Consider the following 27,941-nt stretch of genomic DNA (forward strand, 5'->3'; position numbering starts at 1 on the left):
CATGAAAGTACATACTATTCAAACAGATCATCTGCGTCCAGATTAATAAGAAGTTAATACTGACTCCACTGCAAAGTATAGTATGAGGGATGGAGATTCCCACCCTCCTTCATCCCATGAAGTCCATTTAATTTTCTGAACTAGCAATCTTCCTATAACACAAAAACTAAAAAGCCAAAGGATGAAGGAATTAGAAATATATAATAAAGGGAATTGGACAGAAGTGATATTAAGAAACATGAAGTGGTCACTCCAGAGAATACTAATCATCCATAAGCTTCATTATGTTTACTTCAATTATTATTGTTTTCATGAGCCAAGTAGATCATGCCAAAGCTTCTTTTGTCCATTTTGTGGACCATTACGGCTTTCCCGGCGTTAAGGGCCCATGTCATAGCACGGATTGGTTTATAAAACTTTCATATCACAATTCTATAGCTCCAAATGGATGAAGTGATCCTGTTTCACAAAACTATAAATGAATATATCAACTTGTTCAAAGCACTACTTAGAATCCAACCATTTATATGTCCAACTTGCTCGACCTGTCGTTAGTGAGGCTTATGAGTTGATTCTTGGTTAAAGGCCTCGCATATCCGACCATGGTAGAAAATTTGCATCATTGGTCTCTTTATTGGGAAGCAAAAGGAGGTTGTTAGGAGATTCTGAACATTTTGGTTTCATTAATTGTTGCTCAAAAATTTCTCCATAATATGGATAAGACAAGAACAACATTTTTTGAGAGAAGAGACAAGAACAACATTATACATTTGTAAATCATGTGGAGATGATGTATTAATTGTTCTTTTAATTTTAAACATATCTTAGAATTTTCTCATGTTTCTATTATCTAAATAAATTTCGTAGAAAATATTTCTGAGCAAAATGAATTTTACAGGACAGACAATGATAACGGGAACAAAATTTGAACGTTATCAACATGCTGCACCATTTAGATCAGTCTGATTCAAATGGAATGTTTGCCGGAAAAAAGATTTGGCCTCATGAACCCATCCATGTGCCTATCATATATTTTAAACATCACATGGAGTTGGGATACTTTTGGAGTTAGCTGAACACTTGATTGAATTAGATTCGGCAATTAAATATATAGGGATGATGCCTTTAGTGATAACTTATGATGGAATACAAAATATTGAACTGATAGTAGGCCAGTAGTAAATGACAAAGATTAAAACGAATCTCTTTATCTATGTGGCTTAAAGATATGCCGTGTTCCTTAGCCTGGCCTTCCTATATCCCTATTGATCTGATAGAAAAATATTACCCACATTCACCATGTCCCTTGGGACAAGAAATGCATATCTTATACGTGATCATTTTTACCAATTAGATGCTTAGGGATCAACATCTTGGGGATGAAGCATACGATCATTGATTTTTTTGCTACTTAAATATTCTAAAGTAGTAACATCATTCCGTCATGCTACCCATAATCTATGGTGTCGATTTCGCTCTCTATGGTTAGGTCTGACTGAGTGGAGTGGGATGCTCCAGCATAGTTAGGCCAGTATATTCCTAACTAGTTTTAATCATCAGGAGGGAATTATCCTATCCTACAAGATGGATAATTTACTTAAACTAAAATAAAATCTATTAGTGAGTCAGATTATAGAGGATATATTGATATTATTCCATCTTAATCTGGTTTCGACCATGAACGAAATGTGACCAATAGAAGCATCCCTTGAGTATTAAAACATTTATTTAGTATATATATATATATATATATATATATATATATATATATATATATATATAAAGGTGTGGGTCATATGTGTGGACTTAGACGTTTTCAATCAAAACCATGTAAATGGTTTTGTAATGTGTTTGGAAAGCGAATGACAAGCCCAAAGACAAGCGCACCTCATATGAAAATGGTAGCTTGTCCGCCTACATTTGAGCGAAAAGAGAGCTAAACTTGTAAGCATATGTTAATGTAAGACATTTAGATGTCATGTGATCCATTCTTGTACGATTTTTGTGTGAACATGGGCCCAACGAAGAGAAGGATACTTAAGCTTTTCTTCTCAACTAATCTGCTGTTAGGCTTTTCTTAAACGTTCAAAGAAGCTTGATTTAATTTTAAGGCACTCTGATTCATGACCGGAATCGAAATTAAAATGTCATATCCTATGATCGAAATCAAAATTGGAATCAAAATCAGAATACCATATACTATGCCTAGAGACTATTTGGTTGGGGGAGTCAGAGGTTGGAATGAGAATGGGATTGGATGACTCCAAATTTAACTATTTGGTTGGGGGAGTCTCATACGATTTTGATTTTAGAGTGAAATAGAAATGATCCAATCCTCCTAAAAATATTTTTTCCTAAAGATTTAAATTTTTATTTCGATTCTAATTCTGATTCGGATCCTGTTACAAACTAAATGCTTTAAGGGATATGACAATTCCGATTTCGATTCTAATCTATTCCAATTTAGATTCTGATCATGAATCAAAGAATCAGAATGGATTTGAATCCTAAGAGAGAGTAAGGATTGGGTCTTAGGGGATTACGGAATTCTCATGCCCTCTGAAATTGGATCAGGAACGGAACTCTCCACAATCAAATAGCTGAAATAGGAGTCACTCATTTCCATTCTTATTCCACTCTTTCACAACCAAGCATGCCCTAGATATTTTGGTTGTGTAATCCAAAAGGTTTTTTCTCAATGGGGGAAAAGAAGAACTCATGTCCGTTTCAAATTATTGCATAATTTTTTAACTGATAGTCATGATTTAGGAAAAAAATTGGATTAGGAGTTTTTGGCAGAAGAAATTGGATTACAACTCGAAAGGATAAAATAAGATGCGCTGTTCGAGCTGTAAATTAAATCATATACTGCTCCCATCTCAGGTTGCAGATGCAGTAACTGATGGACTCCATAGGAATGCTTATCATATACTAATGAAATATCTGAACCATTTCCTTTACAGGATACCCTGATATAGAAGAAGTCACCAAGATGAAATTAAAGTAGTGAAGGGGAATCCCATTTGGTCTGATAATAGCAGCAACTAGGTGATGATCATAAAGCTTCTGAGGTAGTTTGTTAAGAGAGGGAATGACTTACATAGACACACTAAGATTCAGATGAAGGATAAATTTTGTGGTGCGAAGATTTAATCTTTCATTACGCATGATAAAATTCATTTCCAATTGTTTATACCTTCTGGGATCAAAAAAAAAAAAAAAAAAGACACAAAAAGTTCCCTTCTATTCAATAAAGAGTTTGATATAATCCTCGTACTCAATTTGGAAAAATAAGTTGACACTGCCGTGTATGTTTTTCTGATTTTGCTATTGGATTTTCCATCAAAAAAATTTCTGTTAGATCGCATAACTGGAACTGTCCATTAAAATAACTTCAGATATTAAGTTTTCACTTGATAGATTACAAGTTTTTGTGTTTGAACATGGACTCCCTACTGTTGGGCTCTTGAAGGACATATCTTTGTATACTTTAAACTCCTATAGCTTCTTTAAGCACAAAAACAAACAAAAATGAAGGAAAAAACTCCTAATACAATTAAGGCAACAAGACTAACATGAACACAAGCCCTTGTCTGAATTCTCTTTAGTTCGGGTGTAATAGGCTGTTCTCCCAGAACCCTAATTAATCGAAAATTTTGAGGTCCTTAGACACAGTTCTGATTAATTACGAAAAGTATTTGAAAATCATTTTTTTCATCATAATTATGCATCTCAGATGGCATTGTTCTTCATTGATCATATAGATCCAACCAAGTAGGGTATTTAAAGGAAACCAGCTTTGAAATGTCAGTGAGAAAGGAGGTTGCTCAAACCCACTAGAAGGGTAGATGAAGTTGATTAGATGATTTTAATAATAACACGTTAAAGCCTCCTTTCCATAAAATAAAGGGTGGATGATCGACACATTGCAATCATTTATGTAATTTTCTTGTAAAGGAAAAAATAAACATTTTATAAAGGTCATCCATGGACCATGGCATGGCTGAGCCTAATCATTAGGCTAATAGGCTGTTAATCTAAATTATGTGGTACTAAAGCTTCATTCATGACATTTATATTAATCTCAATAAAAAGGGATGGTGCCAGGTTTAAGTCCCCCACATTTTGAGCTCCTGTAGGCTCATAGGACTCAGATTCTTCGCATGTGACCACTGTCTTTCTTGTAACATGGTATAGGTATAGGAGGACTTTGGCATCACAGCCCATCCACATTTCCTAAGAGATTTATAAGAGGCAAAGGAAGGAGTGGCTCTCAAGGCTTGCACTCCAAACAAGTGTTTAAAGAGAGGAGGGCTCTGTCAGACTCTACTAAGTCCAAGATGGGTAGGAAACCTTGCTGCTCTAAAGAAGATATCAACAGAGGAGCTTGGACAGCAGAGGAGGACAGGATCCTTAAAGCCTACATCAAAGCCAATGGAGAAGGAAGATGGAGAAGCCTCCCTAAGAAAGCAGGTGCAATCAAACACACATATTAACACTCTCCTCTTAGCTAAGGAAAAAAAAAAAAAGAAAAAAAATGCTGGGCTGCTTTATAATTCAACAACAGTCCCAATTCTCACCCATGGTGTCTTATAGGCCTCAAGAGATGTGGAAAGAGCTGCCGGCTCCGATGGCTGAACTACCTTAGGCCTGACATCAAAAGAGGGAACATAACATGTGAAGAGGAGGATCTTATCATTAGGCTCCACAAGCTCTTAGGAAACAAGTACAACCTTGTTATTTTAATGGCTGCATGGTGATATAGTTGTGAACTTTGTTTCACTTGTGTCCTCTAACAATCTCTCTTGCAGGTGGTCGCTGATTGCAGGGCGATTACCAGGGCGAACAGACAATGAAATCAAGAACTATTGGAATACTTGTTTGAAGAAGAAGGTCCAAGGCCAGCACCAAGCCAAAAGATCCCAGCCACCAGTCAAGGAGGCAACCGAATTGGTTCGAACGAAGGCTATTCGATGTGCTAATATGTTCATCCCACCCCAGCAACACGTTGCTCAAAACCAAGAGAAAAACGTTACTATCGAACCAGCCATGATTGGAGAATTGGCTACTGAGAAGGTAGCAAACTCGAGATCTGATGATCACTCTCCTATCGATCCTCGAGAAGACACTTGGTGGGATGTGCTGGTGGGGCTGGATAAGAGCAATGGATCCACATCAGAAGCTCGAGACCTTGATTTTATCCAACTATGGGGCAGTGAATCACCATGCAGCCAGTATACCAGAAGAGATATCTTTGAAGATTGGATGAGTGATGCAGCACTGCCCTTTGAAGTGGAGCTGAAATCACTGGCTGATTTCCTGAACTGTGAGGATGAATGGCTTGGAGGAGAGCTTTAGGATGAGAACCAACTAAGTTTTGGATAGATGAACAGAGGTGTACTCCCAGCTGAAAACACTAAATGCATGCACAGCTCTCACAATGCTGTGCTCTCTTGTTGCACCAAAATAAGATTCCCACAGTTAAATCTACTTAGAAAGTGGTGTCTCCTTTCATGGTGTATCCATCACCTTTGCATTAATAAATGAGCATGTTCCACGAATTCTCCTTTGTTTGTGCAACTTCAGCACTCCATCACGGTGCCACGAGTCAGCTGCATTGGTGCAACATCTTTTCTGTTGATGATATTATGACTTGGAAACCCTAGGGCATCAATCATCAACTGAAAAAATATATTATCAAGTTGTAATTGTAAGCTGATATTATGATGATATTTGACTTTTTTAAATCAAACAAAGAGGATGATATTATGACTTTTGAAGAGAAAAAGAATCATGAATTATGATTTCAATAGCATGTCCTTTTCTTCGGTCGATCGAAACCATGGAGATTATCTAACCACTGATCAAGGAAATTGAGTAGTGATTTTTAAGGCCATAGTCACAGGCAACAACCATCTCATACTGACTAGAACCAATGCGTGTGCACCTAAATAACTGTGAGTTGGTCAACTCTAAGCAGCATCGACAAGAGTTTGTGAGTCCATGTAGGGGTCCGGCAAAAATTAAATGCGTGCCTGAACACGTAGGAACACATGGGCACACACATATACATGAATGGAGATGATTATAATTCTTACAGGGTGCAAAATGAACAATTTACTATGATGGAAATTGCAAAATGAAAATTTGAGCCATTGAATATGTAGATAAGGTTTATATTGATTATAGACAAGACCAGTATGCTTCCAATACCCTTTTGCCTCATTGAAATAGTGTATCAAATTAATACTTTTAGTGGCATTGCTATGTGTTTGATTTTTGGATGATTTGATGCAACAAGCACGTGATCCAAAAAAAATAATTTTTTATTTATAGATTTTTTAAAAAATCTTATATATCATAATTTATGATTCACATTTTCATTTTACAACTCCCATAATTAATTTGGTAGTACCTGTAATGTTTTCTCTACACACTGTATATTATATCCATATTCTGGTATGGTGGCATTGTAAAATATGCAAGAAGAAAAATAGCCATGCGCCCATATCCAAATTTAAGGATGAAGGATTGCAAAATAAATATGTAAATAATTGGATGCGATGGATATACAAGGTGCAAAATGCATACAAGCAAAAGATCATATTTTTTAAAAATAATTTAGAGATAAAAATAGTATGGATATTATTTATCCGGATCTATTTTCGTATTTGAATCAATCTGGATATGGATAAAAATTTGAGGATCCGACTAATATCCATACCCATATCCATCAAAGAAAAATAGATATAGATATGAATGAACAATCATCCGATCCGTATCCGAATATCCAAATCTACATATAATCTTATATAATTTTATATAATAATTATTAATTTTTAAAAAAAATATTCGATCATATAAATATATTATTAACTTGATTTATCATCTATTTAATAATATCTTTGATTCTATAGTCATAAAATTTAATTATCTAAATAATATCTATAATTATATCCATACTTTTCGTATCCGAATTTTATCCATATCCATTTAAAATAAATATAGATATAAATTTTTATATCTGAATAATATCCATATTCGTATTTATATTCATCAGATAAAATAAATACGGATATGGATATGATGATATTCGATCCATATCCGATCCAGTTTCTTCACCGCCACTAAAACTATTGAATTATGATGACTTAAAGTACGGACAAATAGTCCTCCAAATGAACATAAGATCTCCTCTTTTCAATCTATATGTGCTAGAAATCTATCTATAAATCTTATTAGTTGCCTCGAGTCTGTGGTCAAGATTCGTAAGGCAGGATATCAACATCTTCCAAATTCAAAGTAATAAATAGGCAATTAGTTTGCCTCCTAATCGTCATACATCAAAATGCTTCTTTTCTGCCATCCTCGTTTGGTCATTGTCATACGTACATCACCGACAATGCCATAACCAGTTCTTTTGATCATTATTGTAGCAGTTTATTTACTCTACCTTCTATAAATGCTTTTCATTTAATGTTATCAACATTTTATTGCGACTTAGCTGTTCATTTTGCATATCTGTATTTATTGGAATAGAGTAAGAGCCCCAAAGAAGAAGGAAGGGCAAGAATAATTAACCTTACACCTAGGCTTGCAGCAAAATTGTCACATTATATGTGCAACTAGTATTTTTCTAGAATCTAACTTAATAGGTTATAGAAGGTAGATCACATTTGAAATGCTTCTGGCATCTATTTGCTTAAACATTATCCACATTTGAAGCTAGATTGATAGGTTAATATTTTTTTGGTCTTTCACTATACTAAGCTAGATGAATTCATGATATTGCTTAAGCAAATCAAACACCAAAATAAGTACTTTGCTATGTATTCCAATATTTTTGATAATATACTGCTTAGCACCCATTAGTGTACATTTTCTAAGCTCATATAATCCTGGCATGGCAACTCGAGTTTAAGTAAAAACCTATATCCTTACCAAAAACCGAAAAAAGAACTGAAAACCTATATACCACGCCAACTCATAGAATTGCACTAATCTCCTCATGCCACATGGCAGAGGAGCTAATGTGCACTTAAGAGTTTTCTTTATGGAACTTTACGCATATGAATTGAGATTTTCTGCCCTACTAGTTTCCCATATAGCTCCATGACTAACCAAAGTAACAAAAAGAAAAGATGGCATTGCATGTTTGCCTCAAGACATGCCGGTCTACAAGCCCATGGTTACACATTCTCCTCATTTAAGGTAGAAACTTTGGTACTTGTCTGTCAAATTAAACCAATATATATAGGAAAAAAAAGAGTGCCAGAGGATGAAAAGCTATGTCCTTATGCAAGAATTAATCATAGTGATGAATTCTGCCATTTTTCTCAAAGGTCACAACACTTTATGGGATTCATGATGCAACCACCTTTGAATTTTTTTTTTTTAATCACACAACCTGTCCTTCCATGACATCTTTGTTTCACAAACACCAAATGGCCATTAATCAAACACTTTGGCTTTTTCTGTGTAAGATATCGTACATGTGAGGCGCGTAAGCTCCTCAGTCAGGATGACAAAAAAATATTATTACTTAATGTCCCATGACCCAATACCTAAAGATCTACACAAGAATAGAAGCCTAGAAACCTCTAAACTCCAGCTGGATGATGCTAACAGTTTTAACAGTGAATTATGCCCCTTGTCCCCTAGTCCTTGTCTAATCCCCCTAAGAGGTCTCTCTGTTACTTGTGTTGTGCAGCCATATAGAACTAACAAAAGAGTTCCTCTAACCCAAGCACTATGGTTCCTAAAGGGTTAATGAAATACCTATTGGGTTTAGGGGCCAACAAAACTAACATAAAAAAGTTGCTTCATATCACTTTGTTTCAAATAAATATATATTTCAGCTCCAAAATGTTGTCTTTCCTATTCTTAGCAACAAAGTAACTTTTTAAAAAAAAAGAAAAGAAAAGGATCGAGATTTTAGTACTTCCCAGAATAAATTCCTAGAATGATATCAACTATATGATGGATGAAGCTAAGCATCTGGCCAAGCTAACTTGAAGTGAATAGCTTGACATTAATGTTGAAGAAAAATTCATATAGTTTAAGGCTCATTGCAATCGCGAAGGAATCATCCAAGATCCAGTTAAATGATGAGAAACCTTTCGCAAAGCCAGATTTTATATGCTTCGTATCGTCTAGAGTGAAAATGTTGCTTCCTTATGACAGTATTCATTTATGGTCTATTAGAGCTTTATAAACTCATGCAAAGATGGTCAACTAAATTAATTATTGGAACATGATTCAAGCTAGCAACTCTTTTGAGTACATAGAAGACTAATAATCAGAAACCATTACAAATTTTACTAAAAGCTGTGTCCTGATACCCAAAGCAGATCAGCTCTCTACGTTTTCTACCATATACTCCATTCCTTCTCGTTGAGGCATGGGAATGTGTGAAAAGTGTAAAAGTATAGGGAATTCTATGATTACACCAGCAGAACGCAAGAGCCAAGAAGATACCTAGCCTGTAAACAAATAGGCCATTAACCATAGATACTTACGAATCCTTAAGTATAGCTTAATTAAATGTATAAAGCTTTCATAATTTCCACCAAAAAGGAAAGTATAAAGCTTTCGTGTTCATAAAATTTATTAAAATATTGCTGCTAAAAGCTTCCCTCTTGATAAGCTTTGTTCATTTCTTGTGGTAACATGACAACGAAGGGATGGTCAGGCATAGGTGATAATGGTGATCACGTGATAGTGCAACTTTTCTAATACAAAGGTCTACTTTTGCATTGCATCAAAAAAAAGATCTACTTTTGCAAGCATAGAAAGCACACGGGGGTATGTACGAGCCATGCTAGGTTCTTAGGGGGTCAAGAAATGAAGACCTAACCTCTGTCCTTGCGCTTAAGCTGAACCAAAGAAACAACATCAATTATTGCCGGTATCCACTTAAAGCTGGCTGGAAGAGTTATTTGATGATTGCTCACACACACACACACAATAAAAAAAAATAAAAAATAAAAAACCTTCTCTCCCATATAAGAACTTAATTTCCTACAAATAACCAACCCATTGGCTGGTTTCATGAATTCACTGGTGGACCTGAACAAAACTCACTCTCTAAAAAGGTTTACCATATTGTAATATGACAGGTGCAAGTCAAAAATTATGCTCGATGTATGGTTAAGCACATGATCTAGCACAATGACCTAAAGAAGACATCATGATCGAGTACGATCTAGTTTACCAAATTGTAATATAGCTGGTGCAAGTCTAAAATAATGCATGATGTATAGTTAAGCACATGATCGAGTACAATGACCCATAGACGACACCATGATCTAGCACAATATAGTTTACCATACTGTGTTATGATGCAAGTCAAAAATAATGCTTGGCGTATGGTTAAGCACGTGATCGAGCACAATGACCCAAAAAAGACATCATATGCTTGCCCCACCATAAACCACACATGTTCAACATAAGGCTGATGCTTCAAGTGAGGCTCCATCCATGTTTCTAGAAATATAGCGTAGTGGCAGACGCACAAAATATAGCTTGATCAGTTTCTTGAGGCTTTAGATAAATATCAGTCAGTGCTAGCAACATTAGCAATTCTTTCTCTCTTTTCGGGGTAAACATCAGCAATTCTCAAAGAATAACCATCATAACCAACTCAGAAAGGAAAATAAAAAATATTCATTTCATAGAAAGAATGGTGTTTTAAACTTCCATTCCTACGAAGAAACAGTACTTACAAGCAGTACAACTCATATATGTCAGAAAGTGGAAAATAAAAAATATTTATTTCATAGAAAGAATGGTGTTTTCAACTTCCATTCCTACGAAGAAACAGTACTTGCAAGCAGTACAATTCATACATCTCAGAAACTGGATTCTGTCATCATTCATCTGAAGCCAATATGTACTATACAATCATCAACCCAACAAAAAAAGAAAAGAAAAGAAAGATGTTTATCTTTCCCTGGGCAAGTAGCTAGAAATCCAGCTTGAAGACCACCTTGTGTTTTCTCTTAGCCCCACGCCATGGAGGACGCATAGTTGACCACCAGCTTCCCATCAAACCCAAAATTCTGTTAGATGTTAATATTAGAGAAAATTGTAAAACTCACAGTAAAAGATTCAACAAACATATATAATTCCAATTTAAATCTGGGCAGTGAATTTCCACAAGAGTTCCTACAAAGGCTTCATTCCATCAAGACCATGAAGGGAGAGGTGATTTAGCACAGAGTATGAGCTTTGCATGGTTAAAACTTTTTAGTGTTCCCTTATCATCTGATAATCGAACAGATTTATAAGAGAAATCATTCACTCAAATGTTTAATCAAAGCACCACAAATCAATAGATCGCCTGATGTTGGAATGCTTTGCTTGAATATTGCCCAACTCTTTCTTATGGCTTTGTGCACACAAAAAGATGCAGATCAAGCTGAAATATAGTTAATGAAAAAGAAGGGTTATATTTTTGGTGTCGATTCATGATAGAAGTAAACACATTCACACATTACTGAACTAGAAAATAAAATCTGAGTCCCTAACTTTAGACAGTATCTTGATGGAGACTCACTTCTTTATATAAAAAATTTAAAGAAAATACAAAACACTATGTCAGGGAATATGATGCCAGTACCAGTTATCTTACAAGCTAGACCAGCAACGATGTAAACTGATACCCAGTAGCACATCAGCCAGTATAATGTGATCCAGATTGAAGCATGGTTCAAAAATTAAAAGGGAAATAAATAGAATATCCATACTCAAATTCTTTTAAGAAGAAGAAGAATAGAAGTTAAGTACACAATTTGTTTTAACAAGACAAACCCTATTCTTCTGGTGATTCATGAACCAATTCTAATAAGAGGTGGCGTTTCCATTATCATAGGGTGCTTTGGATGTCGAATTAAGCCGTCGAAAGGTAAGTTGTGCACTCATGAGCAAGTCTTAAGAGCTTAAGCAAGCGGTTGAAGATATTTGATGAACCAGAGGTGGCTGCAGAGCCCATTATCCCCATTTTTTAAGGACTGTGTGTATCAACTTTTTAGTCACTAGCCTTATCTCAATTTTGGGAACCAGCTCCAAAGGCCTCCCACGATCCCATTGTTTTTTTGGTTGTTCTGATCTGCTCAGCAACTCCCAGTTGGTTGGGAGTTATCTGAAGGGTGAAGATTATATGCCCACACTTCTAAACAGCCCCTCAAGCTAATGGTTGGTATACGTCTAATGATGGGCTAAGAGATATGCCTTATGGATAGCATCATACAATGCACTAAATAAACCTTATATGATGGCATCATATGGTGCACTTTCTTGAAAGTATTCATTAGCTAACTTACTGCCTCTTCAGAGCCATCTTGGACCAGGAATCCATAACACCTGGTTGAATGCTTTGAGAATTCATTCTGATGATGTGTTTTGTGTAATCATTGGAAGGAGGATAGGGACCATCTAATTCTCTCTTCTCGATATAAATTTGGAAAGTTTGTAGAGTCAAACATAGTTTGAGTCCAATTAGAAGACTTTTGTTGTCCCAAGAAGTGGAAGCTGCTTGAAACTCTTTAGAAGGAAACATCAGATTGGTTTGTTAGTTGGACTGCACTGAGGCCTCTAGTTTGGCATCTTTGGGCTCAAAAAAATGGGAGATTCTACCAAGGTGCTAAGTGTGATGGCCAGGTCCCATTTTACCAAGGTGCCAAGTGGGGTGGCCCAGTCCATTGGACTAGTCCATCACAAAGCCAGACTAAATCTCCAAAAGAAAAAATTGAAGAAGACTCCCAATGGGAGTCTTTGTTATAGTCCAGCCCAGCCTAGTCCACTTGACCAGCCAGGCCACGGCCCAATTTTGTTGGGCGCAAGCAATCAGGAGGAAAGAAGACTCCTGGAAGGAGCCTTCTATCTCTCCGATTTCTTTGGAGATAATCGAAAGTCTAAGGCAATCAAAACCCTAAATCTCCTCTATAAAAAGAACCTCCTTACCCGCTAAAGTCCTCCATCCCAAGCAGCCAACTCTCTTCTCTCTTCTTTCTCTGTCTTTCTCCTAGTTTCCAGTGATCTCCCTTTCACCGAGTTCATTGAAAATTGGAGGCGAAGACCCCCATAGCCAAGGTAAAAAGCCCCGGCCCTCCTTCCTCTCTTTCTTCCCCCTCTTCCCATGGCCCTACATACCGCTGCCAGCCATTGATTTCGCAAAAAAATTATGAAAAAAAATTACTATTTTGGCTGAACCTCTTTCTCCTTTTTTTGGCCATTGGCGTCACTGTCCCTTGGTGCCGGAGTCCTAGTCGGATAGCCCGACCTCCTACCACCCCTCCATGGCAATGTCATAGCTGCTGGTGACCCGCCAATAGCCGAAAAAACCAAAAAAAGGAGGTCGGATCCCCTATTTCCGAGTTTTTCCTTGACTGCCGAGCATGATCCCCGATGATTTCGATCTCCATAACCTCTTCTAAGAGATGAAGACTCTCACTCTCTCTTTTCACCCACTTTCTTTAAGAAGGCCCACGGGCCTCAAAATCAAGTCATATCTTCCTATTCTAAGGACCCGTGTTGACCCCAACAAGAAGCCCCTAAATCGCTTTGGTGCTGGGGCGGTCTATCAAACCGATCATCTGGTCAACAATCTCTTTTTATTATTATTTAATTTTATTGAATTCATCGAATGAAACTTAATGATAATTTAATATAGGATTAGCTAATTCTTCTAATGAAGTCCGAAGATCTATGGAGAATGAGATAAATAAATCTTACACTCCTTATTTATTTTTAAATTATCATATTTTTCATGCATATAATCTGCTATTGATGAAATCATCTTTTTCATAAAATAAAGAATTAACATATGTAAAATAAAAAAATATGTTTTATTATGATAAGTAATTTTATAAATATATTTTATGAAAATAGCATGTTTATGAAGCACGAATCTTATCATGTCTTTAATCGTTTTCCCACATATGTATATGTATGCTTTAAAAAATGATATAAAGATTTAAAAAGCTCTTAGATAGCTATATATGAATTCTTAAAATTGAAAAGATCGATATCCAGAGCTAGCATTCATAAGAAACATGGCCTTGCCAACGGATATAATAAAGTTGGCATATAAAACAAGAACCTGATCGATTAAGAAATATGGCCCTACCAATGAGTATAAAGTTGGTATACAAAATAAGAATTCTGTCAATTAAGAAATAGAACCCTGACACAAGTATAAATGACCATAGCAGGAATATCTGTGAGCAATATTTTGAAATATGATATGGATACATGATAAGAATAACCTTATAAATCATGTTTCTAAAATACTGATAATTTATGCATGCATAATTGACTTTATGACTTATTTTATTATACTGTGAAATGCTTTATTTTTGCAATATCTATTATTTTCATAATGATACATTATTATAGAAAAATTTATCTTAAATCCAGTAAGCAAGTGTAGATTTTACTTACTGAGCTAGTATAACTCATACTTTTTTATTCTTCTTTTTTTCTTTTATAGAGGAATAAGCTTAGGGATGATGGATAATCCACGCTTGGGGATCTGCACCAGCAAGCTTGAAAATTTTATAGTTGGATTTATTTTATTAGATGATTATGGACTTGTAGTTAACCATTTATGAATTTTGAGACATAGATTTTGATATTTGAATTTGGATCTAGATGCTATGAATTGTCTTGGTTTATTTATTTGATTAATCATTTGAATTCAAACTCTTTACTATATTTTATTTATGATGGATCTTTTATTTTATTCAAGATTATGAATGTTGGCTTCGCATTATCGAGGACAGTACCCCTCAATAGCATGGTCGTATTATATTCTCGATTGTTGGGGCATGACAGTCTTCTTCTTCAACGAGTGCCAATGGGAATCGGACTCTCAGGGCCGTCGGACTCCAGCAGAACCCTACAAAATCCTCTATAAAATGCCTCCCATCCATGACCCATCCCTCTTATTTCTCCTTTTGTTCTCCCCTTGAGTTCATAAATTTCTAGCCCTGTACCTACTGGAACTTGGAGCTGAAGATACTGTAGAAGCCAAGGTAAGGCTCTGATTTCACCTCCTCTTTGTTCCCTTTCTTCCTATGGCCTTAGGCACCATTGCCGACCACCAGTTTCGCTGGAAAACCAAGAAAAAAATATCTTATTTTTTCAATCTCTATGTTCTTTTTTCTAGCCATATCCGCCACTGGCACTCATTGTCGAAGCCACTGACCTCTTCTCTATGTTGGCCTCTGGCCTGCATCGAAGCCCTAATCGCAAACGAGTGGGCTGGGACCCAATGACAATCAAGCAAAGGGCCTCGATTTGGCCCTGTTCTTCAGTCCTTTTGTTGGTCGACCCCTTACTGTTGGTCATCCCCTAGTCCACCACCGTTTGTTGCCAGGCCTCCGATTGCACTGCCGAATCATGACCACGACACCCTTTTCCTCCCATGTGCAGCCAAAGAAGAAGAAAATAAAAGGGAAAAAAAGAAAAGGAAAAGGAGAGAGAGGACTAGCTCTCTTTCTCTCTTATATCTCTCTCTTTCTCTATTTAAGCTGACCAAGTATCCGATTCAAAGTATTGTTCCTTTGACTATGGATCCAATTTGACCCAAAGAGGCCCGAGACTGCCATGGTACCCGAGCAACCTATCGAACTGATCACCCTAGTCTTAATTTAAAATCCATTATTAATGAGCCCTGCTGATCGATCTCAACCTTGATCGAGTCCATACCTTATGATTCATTGATTGAGTCACTTAGACCCGACCCATCCGAAGTCACTAAACGCTATCACCTGATCAATAGTCTCTTTTCTTATTATTAATTTTATTAAATTCATTAAAAAAATAATTATGATTTAATATTTTAAATAGGATTAGCAAATTCATCTAGTGAATTCTGAAGGTCTAAAAAAAATAGAGAAATAGATCTTACATTCCTTATTTATTTTCAAATTATCATATTTTCTATACATATTGACTACTATTGATGATATCATGGTTTTCTTAAAATAAAAGGATCAGCATATGTATTATGAAGATTATGCTTTATTATGAAGAGTAGTTTCATGAATATTTTTAATGAAAATAGCATATCATGAAATATGAATCTGATTATGCTCTTTCATAGTTTTTCATCTTCATACGTGTATATATATGTTTTAAAGAAAAGGATATAAAAATTTGAAAGGCTGTGTATGAATCCCTAGAGTTGGAAAAAATCGACATCCGAAGCTAGCATCCATACGAATACAGGCCCTACCAATGGACATAAAGTTGATATATGAAATAAAAACTCTGTCGATTAAGAATACGGACCTTGTCACAGGTATAAAGTGACCACAGCGCAAATATCTGTGAGCAACGATTCAGAATATGATATGAATACATGACAAAAATAACTTATAAATCATCATATATTTATGAAATGTTCATGATTCATGCACGTATGATTGGCTTTATGACTTATTTTATTATATATTTTTATGAAATACTTTATCTTTATAATACATGTTATTTTCATAATGAAGCTTGATTCAGTAAAGAAGTGTAGGTTTTAACTTATCAAGTTGGTGTAGCTTATACTTCTTCTTTTTTTTTTTTCTTTACAAATGAATAAGATTAAAAATAGAGGATGATCTAGACTTAAGGATTTGCGCTAGCAAGCTTAAAATTTTTATAGCTGAATTTTAATTTATTGGTCAATTATGGACTTGTAGTCAATAATTTTATGAATGTTGAGATATGAGTTTTGATATCTTTATTTGGATTTAATTGTTCTGAACCAGTATTTATTTAACTATTCAATGGATGATGACTGGATCTTTTATTTTTAAAATTATGATTAACTAGCTTCGTGTTATCATGAGTTGTACCCCTCGGTAACATGATCGTGTTATGTTCCAGATTTGAGATGTGACATTAAGCTTCATAAAACTTTTCTTGTTAAACTAATCATGCATATACATGATGTTAAAGCAAGCATCCTAAACTGCAAGCCATATTCCCTAAGGCTGCATTTGGATATTGAATAGCTCATCAGGGGGCAGAAAGATTTAACCATTTGAAACTAGTTGACATTTCCAAGTTTGCCTGCATTTGGCTACTTTTGGCTGCCAAATATCTAACCACTCCTTGAATAACTTTATCCATAAAAACTCACTCCCTAACCAGCTAACTAGCTACTAACTTTATTTGTTGTTTGATTGGTGTCCCTATAGCTAGTGAGATAAGTTGTTGAATTAAGTAATAAAGTAGAGAGGAGAAGAGAGCTTTTGGTGGTTAAAGTTATTTCACTCTCTTACCTGAAATAATTGTAACCTGGTTAAGTACCTTTTTCACCCGATGACCAAATAAGTTTATTCAAACCTTTCAAATGGTTTTCGGTTAATTAGCTGGACAACTTTATATTGTCCATCTTTCGACTACTATCCAAACACAGCCTTAGTAGGATAAAGTTGTAGAAGCGAAAAAGTAAAAAGAGAGAAGAAAAATATTGGTGGTTTACTTTATTTCACCCTCCCCCATGAAACAAAGTCAACCAGATTAAGTGGAATTTAGAGGCTTTGACTGAATAACTTTAACCCTAACTTGCCTGCGTGTGTTTGGCTGGTTAGGCTGATAACCTGCCTTAGCCAGTAGATTACCAGCAATCAAATGTAGCCAGGCACTTTTATATTGGGGTTGCAAGGTGAATTTTACATAGCAAAGATACCCAAGACATGTTTGTTGGTCTAAATCAAAGGCTGCATAAAACTGAACTCTGATGGCTATGGAGAAGTGTTGGCCTGTCATTCTCCCTGGTAACTAGAACTCTCAGATGTTGAAACTAAGCGGTGGCCTTGCAGACATTAACCATTGTTTATCCCTAGGCATCCAAATCTAAAGGTTTGGCTTAAGCAAGATTCAGATAATTTTGTTGACAGGATGAGTAAATCCATTAAGCTGATATGGGAGGCTGAATGTTTGTATCACATATATGAGTTCTCACATTTAGTTTTATGGAATTAAAAGCTTGTCAAACTTTAAGGAGGGATATAGAGCAGCTGGTTTGTCAGCATCATGCCATTGAGAAAGCATAACTAATAGTAACTACCCATTGACACCACAGTTCTGCTAACCCAAATAGAAGGTGCATTAGCATTTCTTACATAAATAAACCATAGCACATAGTGCAGATTTGCAAGTGAGATTTAAAAAAAAAAAAAAATCTTAAATGGGTCATTTCATTCCCTATTTTTTGATTGTTGCATGGATGGAGTCAGAAACTGTCTACCCTCCTCCAAAAAGAAAAAATAAAAAAAGAGAAAAATGAAAAAAAGGTCATTAGCTGCAATTACCTCATATGTGGATTAGATATAATCTAAATAGATCGTTTTGATCATCTAACACAAAAAAAATCTGACTGATGGAGCTGTTATCTCACATATATGCTGCTTTATGGATGAATTGTTGAAATTAGATTTATCTAGACACTAAGATTATATGTGCAGAAATGAAGAAAATCCATCTCACAATTGGAATGCAATTATCAAGCTTCTCCCTACCAACTGCTAATTTGGAGTGGATATGGTTGCTTGGACAACAACCATGAAGACAACCCGAATGCTGACATTCTATATGGTACTAAAAACATATAATAAATAAAAAGCACTATGGAGATGGAAGGTTTTGGCTTTGATCCTATAAGGAAATGACATAAGATTAGTGTGATAGACTGTCATGCCATACCATACCATACTAGTGGAAGTACATGGGCACACTATACCATACCATGCTGGTAAGGTAGCAGTATAGGGCCCGATACTAGAACTTGAAACCTTGCTTCAATTCTGCAAAACTGAATCTTTGCATTACTTGCTTGTTGGAGAGTAAACCGACATTACAAATAAAAGACTAAATATACAACTAAGACTAGTGTCAGTATGTCATAAAACATCATAATCAACATATAAGCATGAGTCATATAAGCATGAGTTCACAGCTATAGAATGTGGAATTGCAAATATGGTTTGCCACAAACATCAAAATAATTTCATAGAAACCAAATAACATGTGGCACTTAGATGGGAAGAAGGCTTACATTGTATAGATCAATCACCAATTCATCTGGGTTTGGTGAAAATGCACTATTGACATAAACAAACTGTTGAACAAACAACTAGCCATCAGTAATTATGCATCTAGACAGTACATCAAGATACATAGAATTTTCTAGGACAGTATGCATACCAATGTATCTCTACGAAGTTGACGACGAAGAAATTCAATGACCTTACAGAAGTTGTCATTACCAGCAATCTGCCAGCAAAAGAATTAATAAGTTAGCTCGTACAAACTCTTTTGAGTAGCCTTGAATGTGTAACATCTCCTAGTGAGCTAGAAGTTGCAGTATTTCAGTACAGCTTAATGTCATTAGATGAACTGTAAAGGATCCATCATATTTAATTTTGATTTATCAACATCCACCTCATCCTCGTTGCCTATGCAATGCACAAGTTATGTGCCATTGTAGATGTCACTACAGTCTTGGAAAATCAATATCTTTAGTCTATGAGGCTAATGGAAATTATATTACAGAAGTATACGAACACTACATGAAAGCTTAAGTTAGACTGAAATTATCTTCCACCTCTCTTGCATAATACATCCTCGGTGCAAATAGAGTATCTTGTGTCTACCGAATCTATTGGGGTACAATTTTTGTCCCTATCATACTAAAAGTGCATTCCATATACATTTATTTAGTTATGCTAACAATTGGAACTTGTTCTCTAAATTTTCATCAATATTCTACATTTACGGTTCAATTATGTTCTCTCAATTAACACTAGGTATAAACTAACATACATCCTGGCACTTCCTCAGCATTGGCGGTATGTTTGTTTGTAACCTGCTGTAAGAGATACAAGCCTTGAGCCCGTTGGAACCAAGGTTTTAAAACTCGGTTAAGATTTTGGTTCCATTCAGCCTTTCCAAGTTTCAGTTTCTGCAATGGAAACTGCTATTGCTAAAGCAGGTTTTGCTCCTTCCAGAGCACCAGAAATTAATTTGTTTTACAATAATTCTTGTACCCTTCCATAGAAAGACTAGTTGGAAACCTTTTTGCAATATTCCTAAATACCCTTCTTCCCTCCAGCTACCTCTCCCCTTCTCCATTATGTAGTACAGATTCCAAAGAGACAGTGACCAGTGACACCATCCTTCTCCCTCCCTCTCCCTCTCTTTCTCCAACTAGTGAAAGGACACATGAATCCCTGTGTCCTCATTTACATCTTCCTACTCTATCGATTTCTTGACTTATTTTAACAAAAAAAATGCATTAAAATTGAACTATCAGGTCCACTTTTTTGAAATTCTCTTTTTGTCTCCTGGTGTCTTTTTCTAGGTTTTGTGGAATAATTATTCATGTTTTTCCACAATCCTCCTCCCCCTCCTTTGAGAAGGTGTTGTGTCAGGCAAAGCTTTCTGTGATACATAAGGTAAAATATAAATTCTTTCAGCTTGTAACTTTGGCTATCCAAAAAAAAAAACTACATGCCCTAGTTTTTATATTTATTTTCTTTGACAGATTTCTATGGGACTCTTTTGTCATGAGAAATACAATTGAAAGTGTATCTTTTTAGATATGATTTTGGCTACAAGAAGTAGAAGTATTGTAATTTCTCTTACCATTTTATTGGTGGCTCATGAAAGATGATCAAACTTCAGCACAACTAAAATGTTCAACTCAATGGCTGGATTTAAACTAGTAAAAACCTGGCTATAGCAAATTGCAGGTTGAATAAATATCTATGTTTAATTCAGAGTACTGTGTTTATAATTTTATATTACAAACCTTGAGCTCTGCTGTATTGATCATGGTGCAATATTTTCTGTGATACATAATGTAAAATTGAGATTCTTTCAGCTCATAATGTTAAGCTATGCAAAAAATCTAGATGCCTTGGTTTTTATTTTTTATTTCTGAAAGAATTTTATGGAAATTGTTTCAGTTATAGTTTAGCTATGCAAAAAATCTTGATGCCTTAGTTTTTATTTTTATTTCCTGACAGAATTTTATGTGACGCTTTTGGATTTGTTTTCAGAAATACAATTGGAAGGATATCTTTTTTTTTATATATGATTTGTTTTCAGAGAGACAGCTTTAAACTAGTAAAATGTTTGCTGCAAATTGCAGATTAAATACATATCAATGCTCAATCCAAAGAGTTGTGTTTACAAGATGAACCTTGACCTCTGTTATCTTGATCATAGCCAATGGCAAAGGCCAGGTATACAGTACTTGTTCAAATTGAAAAACTATATTTTAGCAAAAGAATGAGATAATAATAGCCACAAATAAAATGTTTTAATTGTCATAAAAGGCTGAAAAAATAAAGAACTATTTGATGGAAATTACCTTCCCATCATAGTAAAAAAATTTAGTAGGAATTGGTCATTGAGCCAGGAATGTTATTCCAATGTTTTCTTACAATTTACTAATATAAATCTTATTAGTAAGAAGCTGTAAGTATAATTTGTTTTCCCTGATTCATATTTCTTCCTAGTTCTAATTCATTCTAAACATCTTCTCTAGTTGCAGGTTTAAGTTTATGTCAATATTGTATTCCCCAAAATAACTCTTTTTGTAAGTCTTTGCTGCTTAATTTGAGATTCCTATGTATCTCTTTTATTTTTATAGTATCCATCTAATTTTTAATAAGAAAAGTATTTAATTGATATTCAGATGCAATATCACAAACCGAAGGCCAGCTTAATGACTCTAAGACTACAGGAGGATGAAGACCATGGCAAGTAGATCAATATTACCTTGATGACTCTCTTTGTGCTTTGTTATTATCATTATCTTTTTGTTGGGAGTTGTTATGTAGACTATTCTTTGAGCTCCTTTTTTGGTTGTTACTGAGGTCATGTTAAGCAAGTTGTCACAGAAAAATTATAATTGTGCTTAGTGATTGTGGCATAGCTTATGGGGGTTGGAACGCACCAAGTAATTTTGCTGTAAATTGTGCTATGCACCTGGGTAGTTTCTGTGCCAAGCAATTGTGGCAGGGAAATGCATTTATGTTTCACCTTACATAAACATAATTTCTGATAGATTGGATGATAGTAGAAGATGGTATATATTTTGATGTTCAGTTTTCCTGCTAATCCATATGCTTTCTCAGCTTTATTAACAAAGATGAATGAAAATATGAACACAGTTCAATTCATTTTGAGGTCTATATAGAATTGGAGCTTTGCATATTTATCAGATCAAGAAGTACGGAACTAAAACTTTTTTTTAAATTTATGGCCTGCTATGGCATGTCCAAGGCTTCTACTTGAAAATTTTATTCACATCCTTTTTTCTCCTTTTCTCTTCAATACTTCTATTATATGTTCTTTTCAAATGGCTCTTCAAATATGTCCATGTGTGATTGTGCAAGTTATCTGGTTTTTTTCCTCCATTGATTCAGAATAGTACTTTATATTTGTTTCAAGCATTCAAATACCAATCTCCTAACCAAGAAAAAAACAAAGCCAATCTATCATATTAACACCCAAAATCTTCATATGACAGCCAATAAATGTAAAAATAACATCATAATGATATTAAATTACAATATTATGAATAAGAATAACACATATAATAAATTTCAGACTTAACTAGTTGAAACCACCTCAGTCAGTTTCAAGTCGTTTCTGGCTGAAACTAATCTATTTTACCCAAAATGGATCAGTTTTGGCTGAAACTTAAGTCCTCAATCACAGCCGTAATCTCATCTAACCACAGCTAGTTATCACATGTAATTTCCCTACGTATATTGCTAACAGTTCAATATGCCTTTGATACGCTTTCTTAATACTCACCAAATAACCTGTAGTGTAACTATATCATATGTCTTCTCTGAGTAAACCCCATAAAAGAGGGAGGAGGAATAGATTTTGCTTGTATTCTGTATTTTTTATCAAATATCTAGACAAAGAAATAATCTTGATGATTAGCCTTTCTAGTTTAATGCTATGTTATTTTCCAAAAAATTATCACTGACCTTAAACTTTATTCTATTGCCCTCGCTTGTAACAACTTCATGGTGTGGTGCAAAATTTTTTCTATAAATGCCGATACAATTTTTCATATTATAGTTCATACATAACTATTACTTTCATATATGTACTAAAATACTTCTCCAATTGGTAGGCATTTTCTGACTCTCAAGATTGCATGAATGCAACTAATAGCCAACTCAATCCAACTTCTATCATGATCTGTTGACATAATGATGTTATCTACAGAAAAAATAAGTTCAAAGCACTACTAATTTGACATTTAGTGTTACCTTAATGATTGTCATTCATGTCGATTATATGGTCCTTCAAGGCCTTTCTTTGCTTGATACAACTTATCCGGTGACTTGGAATGTTTGGTGTTACTTGGCTTCTTCTTGTGAAAGCACTTTTCAAATAATGTTATCGAACATTTTTAAGACATTTGCTTTACGAGTCACATAAGCACTTTTGTTAGGTAATATCAGGCATGCTCTTAATATATGAGCAATAAGCACTGATCAAAGCATTACACCTTCAGGGAGTTTCCTCAATTTCCCTAATATCTACATACAACTTCCTAGCAGCATCAGACCACAAATTCTATAATTATATTTCTTATAAATAGTATTCCTTAAAATATGCATTTGCCAATGGCAAGAAAACCAATCTACATGGTCTAAACAATTCGCACGATGGAGAAAGAGAGAAGCTTTGTTTTCCTTTCCAGCTGAAAATAGAATGTCTTGGCTTCTCATTGCCTCAACTCAATGTCATTCAAAGACATGCACTAATTAAACTGATTTACCTTTCCTTCTTCCTAGTCATCTGAAACTTACTGATATAGAACAGCATAGTCATGGGCACCACTACCTAGCGCAATGTCACACAACCCCCATGCCTTATAAGCTAGAATATTCCACCTAGAATGATGCACCCACTTCATAATCTTTGTGGAATCTCAAATCGGTACCCACTTCCTAAGTGCTTTCTTACTTCAGACGTTTTTAAAATATCTGCTTCCCTGCCTTCACCCATATCTGCTCCCAATTCTGGCAACCAAGCCTTATACAGCTTTCTCTTTAATATCTCTTTTCTTTTGAGAAAAAAGGTCACACTATGGTATTTAAAGCGATTTCATTTAGTCTTCAGCTGTACATACATGCTTCACCTTGTAAAACATGCCCAAAATTAATATCTTTGGCAAAAAAAGATTTCAGCAAGTATCACAAAAACATGTTTAACTATGATTATTTACATGATTGCTCCCAGTTAATTTCTAGTGTCTCCAAAGCAAGCAACTCATAAGTTGTATATTACTTTCAAGGAAATGACCTAGAACCAGTACTACATACTTAAACTACACCACCTTTGCTTGTTCATAACAAAGAAGAACAAGAAGAAGAAGAAGTCTGCCTTCTTCTTCTTCTTCTTCTTCCTTAAAGATCATCTCAATCCCAACATTGCACCTGCTTTGACACTGAGAAAAAGAAAATAAGCTTTTTTTTTCTTTTTTTGCTTCTTCTTTTTATGGTGTTGGCGATTTTGGGGTGGTATACATGTGTGTTTAAGAATTCAAATACAAATTAAGAATCTCTCTCTGTTCCCTACTTAAATGAAATCAATGTGCAACATATCTAAAAGACCCTATAAACAATCAATCTCATATGCCCAACAAAAACTATATGACCAAAAAAACCAAGTAGAACCTGCGTAGTTCTTTCTAGAGACGACTTCACTTCTCCGCATGAGAATTCAACACCTTAATAGGTGCATCTTCACTTGAAGTGACAAGAGCTCTCCACCCATCACCTCTATCATTTAATTCCTCCTACTTCGAAGGACATCCATCATAAGTTCTCTTTGTCTTTGAGGAAAGAAATTCAACACTTCCACCCATCCTCTCTAATGCACATCCTTGTCTTCTATCCTCACTTTAAAGATCCCGCAAGAATCCCTTCTCTATGAATTTCATTGTCCTGTCCTCAGTCCATCTACTTCAATTCTTCTATCACTTTTAATCAATATAGAAAATGGTACTCTTCTCGAGTCTATGAAAATCAACTACTCTATTTAGCAACAAGAATTTTACACCTACAAACTTCAAACTTTACATGCATATCAGCTGAAACCTTCCTGCTTCCCATGATTTTCATTTACGAGAGAAGAATTCAACACCTATCAAGATCCCTTCAAACTCCATTAACATCATTTCACACTTGGCAATCTACAAACTTCTCATGAAAGGGTCCCCCATTGGAAAGTATTCATGCAATTGTACCTGGATACACCAAATTTTGGCTTGTGTGGATATTTGGGACACTTTATGACATTCCTTGACACTTCATATCATCAAATCAAGTTGTTAATTTCAATATGATATTTAGCAAATGTTTTATCAGTTTTACAAAACTTTTCAAATGGTTGATCCAACTAATTATTCATCATGCACATAAATCTGTACATATTTGCACACACATCAACATCATATAGAAGCAACGACATGTTGGATTTCTTTAAGATTTGATGTCAGATTCAAGTTCCCTTTGGTCATCAAGCCATCATTCTGAACCTTGCCAAATTAAAATGTAATGGAAAGATATTAATAAGTAAAACAATATCAAGTTTATCAAGAGATATTCCCGCATAGCAACTAGCCCAACCTTTTCTGTTCCCTCTCTTCTCTAAATATGGAAAGAAATTTCAATAAGTTACCACTAAATTTGCCCTCTTTTGTACCTCTCCTTTGCTTTCTTGCAAAAGGAGGGAAAAAAAATCAAAAAAAGAAAAGATCAAATCAGGATGTTCAACAACTGCTTCAATGAAAGCAAGAGAGATTTAGAGGCTACACAAGAAGGAGATAAGATTGGTACCTTAAATTTTGTTTGTTTGAGTATGGGAGCATCGCCGGTCGCCCTCAGGTGAACTACAACTGCACGCAATAGGAGAAGGTCAGCACTCAGCAATGAAAACAGAGAGAGAGAGAGAGAGGAGGGGAAGAGAACAAAAAGAAGGAGAACAGATCGGAACCCTAAAAGCTTAGAGGACGGGACGAATTCTCTTCTTTGAGTTCACCTTTTCGGTCGGAAATCGGCGATTCTGCGGCCATGAGCGAAGGGCGCCGGAGATAAACTTGAAAGCGGTCACGGCGGCGGCGGCGGCGGCGGCCACGACGGATGGAGCTCGACGGAGGCAAGAGGGCGAGGGCCCAGAGAATGCGGATGGATAAACTCGTCGGAGGGGAGAGGGGTTTCGGGATGGAGGTCGTCGGAGAGAAGAAGAGCAAGGATTTGGCCGTCCGAGAGCGAACCGTAAAGCGACCTTTGGAGCCAGGCCGAGCTGCTGATAAAACTGGCAGGTTCAGCCCACATGCAGCACATTTCAGACCTGGCTCATTTTCTGTGATACAATGCACTCAATTGAACAAGTCATCAATCTAATGATCCAAAGCTCAAGTTGTTCATGGACCACCCCAACCTGTTTGCAGTCCTAGCCTAGTACAGCTTGCAAATATTATTCAAAGCAAGATTCGCTATCTTACTACCACCAGATTCATATTGATGCCATCTTGATACCATCGATGGATATTGAATACGAATATAGTATCATATGGTTGTACGCATCAGTACCTATTGATGTAGCAAACTATAATCCAAAGACTTATTTTTAAATCTAAAAAAGATGAACCAGCATCTTTGCTCAGGATCGAGCCATAGCCACCCTAACCCGTTTGTAACCCTAGCTACTTGCTAGCAAATAGATGCACCATGTCATGAGAGATTGAATCCTTTTTTGCATTTGTCTCTCCTATTATGCAACCTAAACTCTCAAAGATAGGGCTCGGGCATTTGTAGTCGTTCAGCTATGTTTCACCCCACTAGTTTATCTGACTATGAACTTGGTGCACTAGCTTTCTTGCTCCAACAAGCAATGTTTTGCGTAAACAAGCAATTTTAAATCTTTAGTAGCCTTCTATTATATATATTACTCTTATGAGACCTCTTTCTAAAAATTTAAGTTTTTGAAATCAAACTTCAAAAACTCTTATAAATCTTTAGTAGTCTTTCTAGTCGGTCCGATCAAAATAATTTGATGCAATCATATCATTATATTAGGATACAAACAATTCAATAAAGATTGAGAATAATCAAATCTGATAGTATTTGGCAATAACCAAAGTGGAGGCTAATATTTCATTTGTCGATCAGAGATCAATTCAATCAAGTAACTTCATTTAATGAGAATCACTCGAGAGATAAAGGCTTAATAGAAATTAATAAAGCTTAAATTTTATGATACTCGATAAAGACTCGGATGGTGTAGATATGCTGCTCGGCCAACATGATGGTTCAAAGCCCCCCTATGAGATTCAATTTGGATTCAAAGACCCTTCACTAGAGTCCATCAAAATCATTGGAAGAAAGCCCTTACTTGATCTAACAATGGAGAGGAAAAAAAAAATCTAGAGTGAAAAAATGGAGAGAGAAAATGAGGGGAGAGAAATCTCTCTCTCTCCACTGAGATCTCTCTCCTTTTTTTTTTTTTTTCTTTCTTTCTTTCTTTCTTTTCCTTTTCATTTTCTTTTCTCTTTTTCTTTACCCGGTGGAATAAGGATTCACCAATCTCCCTTCTTGCTATTATTATAGGGGCGCTTCTCGTCGACGGCAGCTGCGATCGATAATGGCTGAAGGCCGGAATCAACCACGACTGCTGATGGTCGGTGATGATAGCGGCCGATGGTGGAACAAAAATCAAACTTCCCTGTAACATGAATTTCCGTCCCATGCCCAAAGATCCATGGCCTTCCGACGGTTGGAGTTCTGGCCATGGCTATAGGCCATCATAAAGAATCAAACCAAAGCCTCGGCAACAAGCACTAATGGTGGAAACAATCAAAAAAGAAGAAATAAGATCGGTATTCAAATCTAAAA

The 27,941-nt window shown here is 35.6% G+C and overlaps 2 protein-coding genes across 6 annotated transcripts; one reads left to right on the forward strand and one right to left on the reverse strand.

The window, feature by feature from the left end:
* The first annotated feature begins 4,121 nt into the window (after positions 1-4,121).
* On the forward strand, positions 4,122-5,702 carry LOC105041826 (transcription factor MYB1-like). The gene is made up of 3 exons (XM_010918870.4): positions 4,122-4,473; positions 4,597-4,726; positions 4,812-5,702. The coding sequence occupies exons 1-3, from the start codon at positions 4,341-4,343 to the stop codon at positions 5,356-5,358; spliced, it is 810 nt and encodes a 269-aa protein (XP_010917172.1). The 5' UTR covers positions 4,122-4,340; the 3' UTR covers positions 5,359-5,702.
* Positions 5,703-10,743: 5,041 nt separating this feature from the next.
* On the reverse strand, positions 10,744-27,455 carry LOC105041827 (ubiquitin-like protein ATG12). Of its 5 annotated transcripts, none has more exons than XM_010918871.4 (6): positions 26,086-27,455; positions 25,884-25,942; positions 19,210-19,278; positions 19,061-19,123; positions 16,297-16,332; positions 10,744-11,060 (listed from the first exon to the last, which is right to left on the reverse strand). In XM_010918871.4, the coding sequence occupies exons 1-6, from the start codon at positions 26,117-26,119 to the stop codon at positions 11,001-11,003; spliced, it is 321 nt and encodes a 106-aa protein (XP_010917173.1). In that variant the 5' UTR covers positions 26,120-27,455; the 3' UTR covers positions 10,744-11,000. The 5 variants fall into 5 exon arrangements, with proteins under 5 accessions (XP_010917173.1, XP_010917174.1, XP_010917175.1 ...); XM_010918872.4 differs by having other exon boundaries at positions 10,744-11,039; positions 26,086-27,454; XM_010918873.4 differs by lacking the exon at positions 16,297-16,332 and having other exon boundaries at positions 26,086-27,263.
* Positions 27,456-27,941: the final 486 nt, after the last annotated feature.

This window comes from Elaeis guineensis, chromosome 3 (genome assembly GCF_000442705.2).
Source record: "Elaeis guineensis isolate ETL-2024a chromosome 3, EG11, whole genome shotgun sequence".
NCBI lineage: Eukaryota > Viridiplantae > Streptophyta > Magnoliopsida > Arecales > Arecaceae > Elaeis > Elaeis guineensis.

Bases quoted from the DNA above. Each gene is read 5' to 3' on its own strand.
- LOC105041826 (XM_010918870.4), top strand. From the start codon at position 4,341: ATGGGTAGGAAACCTTGCTGCTCTAAAGAAGATATCAACAGAGGAGCT. The intron at 4,474-4,596 runs GTGCAATCAAAC...GGTGTCTTATAG, and splicing joins AAGCCTCCCTAAGAAAGCAG to GCCTCAAGAGATGTGGAAAG. The intron at 4,727-4,811 runs GTACAACCTTGT...TCTCTCTTGCAG, and splicing joins CACAAGCTCTTAGGAAACAA to GTGGTCGCTGATTGCAGGGC.
- LOC105041827 (XM_010918871.4), bottom strand. From the start codon at position 26,119: ATGGCCGCAGAATCGCCGATTTCCGACCGAAAAG. The intron at 25,943-26,085 runs GTGAACTCAAAG...TATTGCGTGCAG, and splicing joins GCCGATTTCCGACCGAAAAG to TTGTAGTTCACCTGAGGGCG. The intron at 19,124-19,209 runs GTATGCATACTG...TTTGTTCAACAG, and splicing joins AACTTCGTAGAGATACATTG to TTTGTTTATGTCAATAGTGC.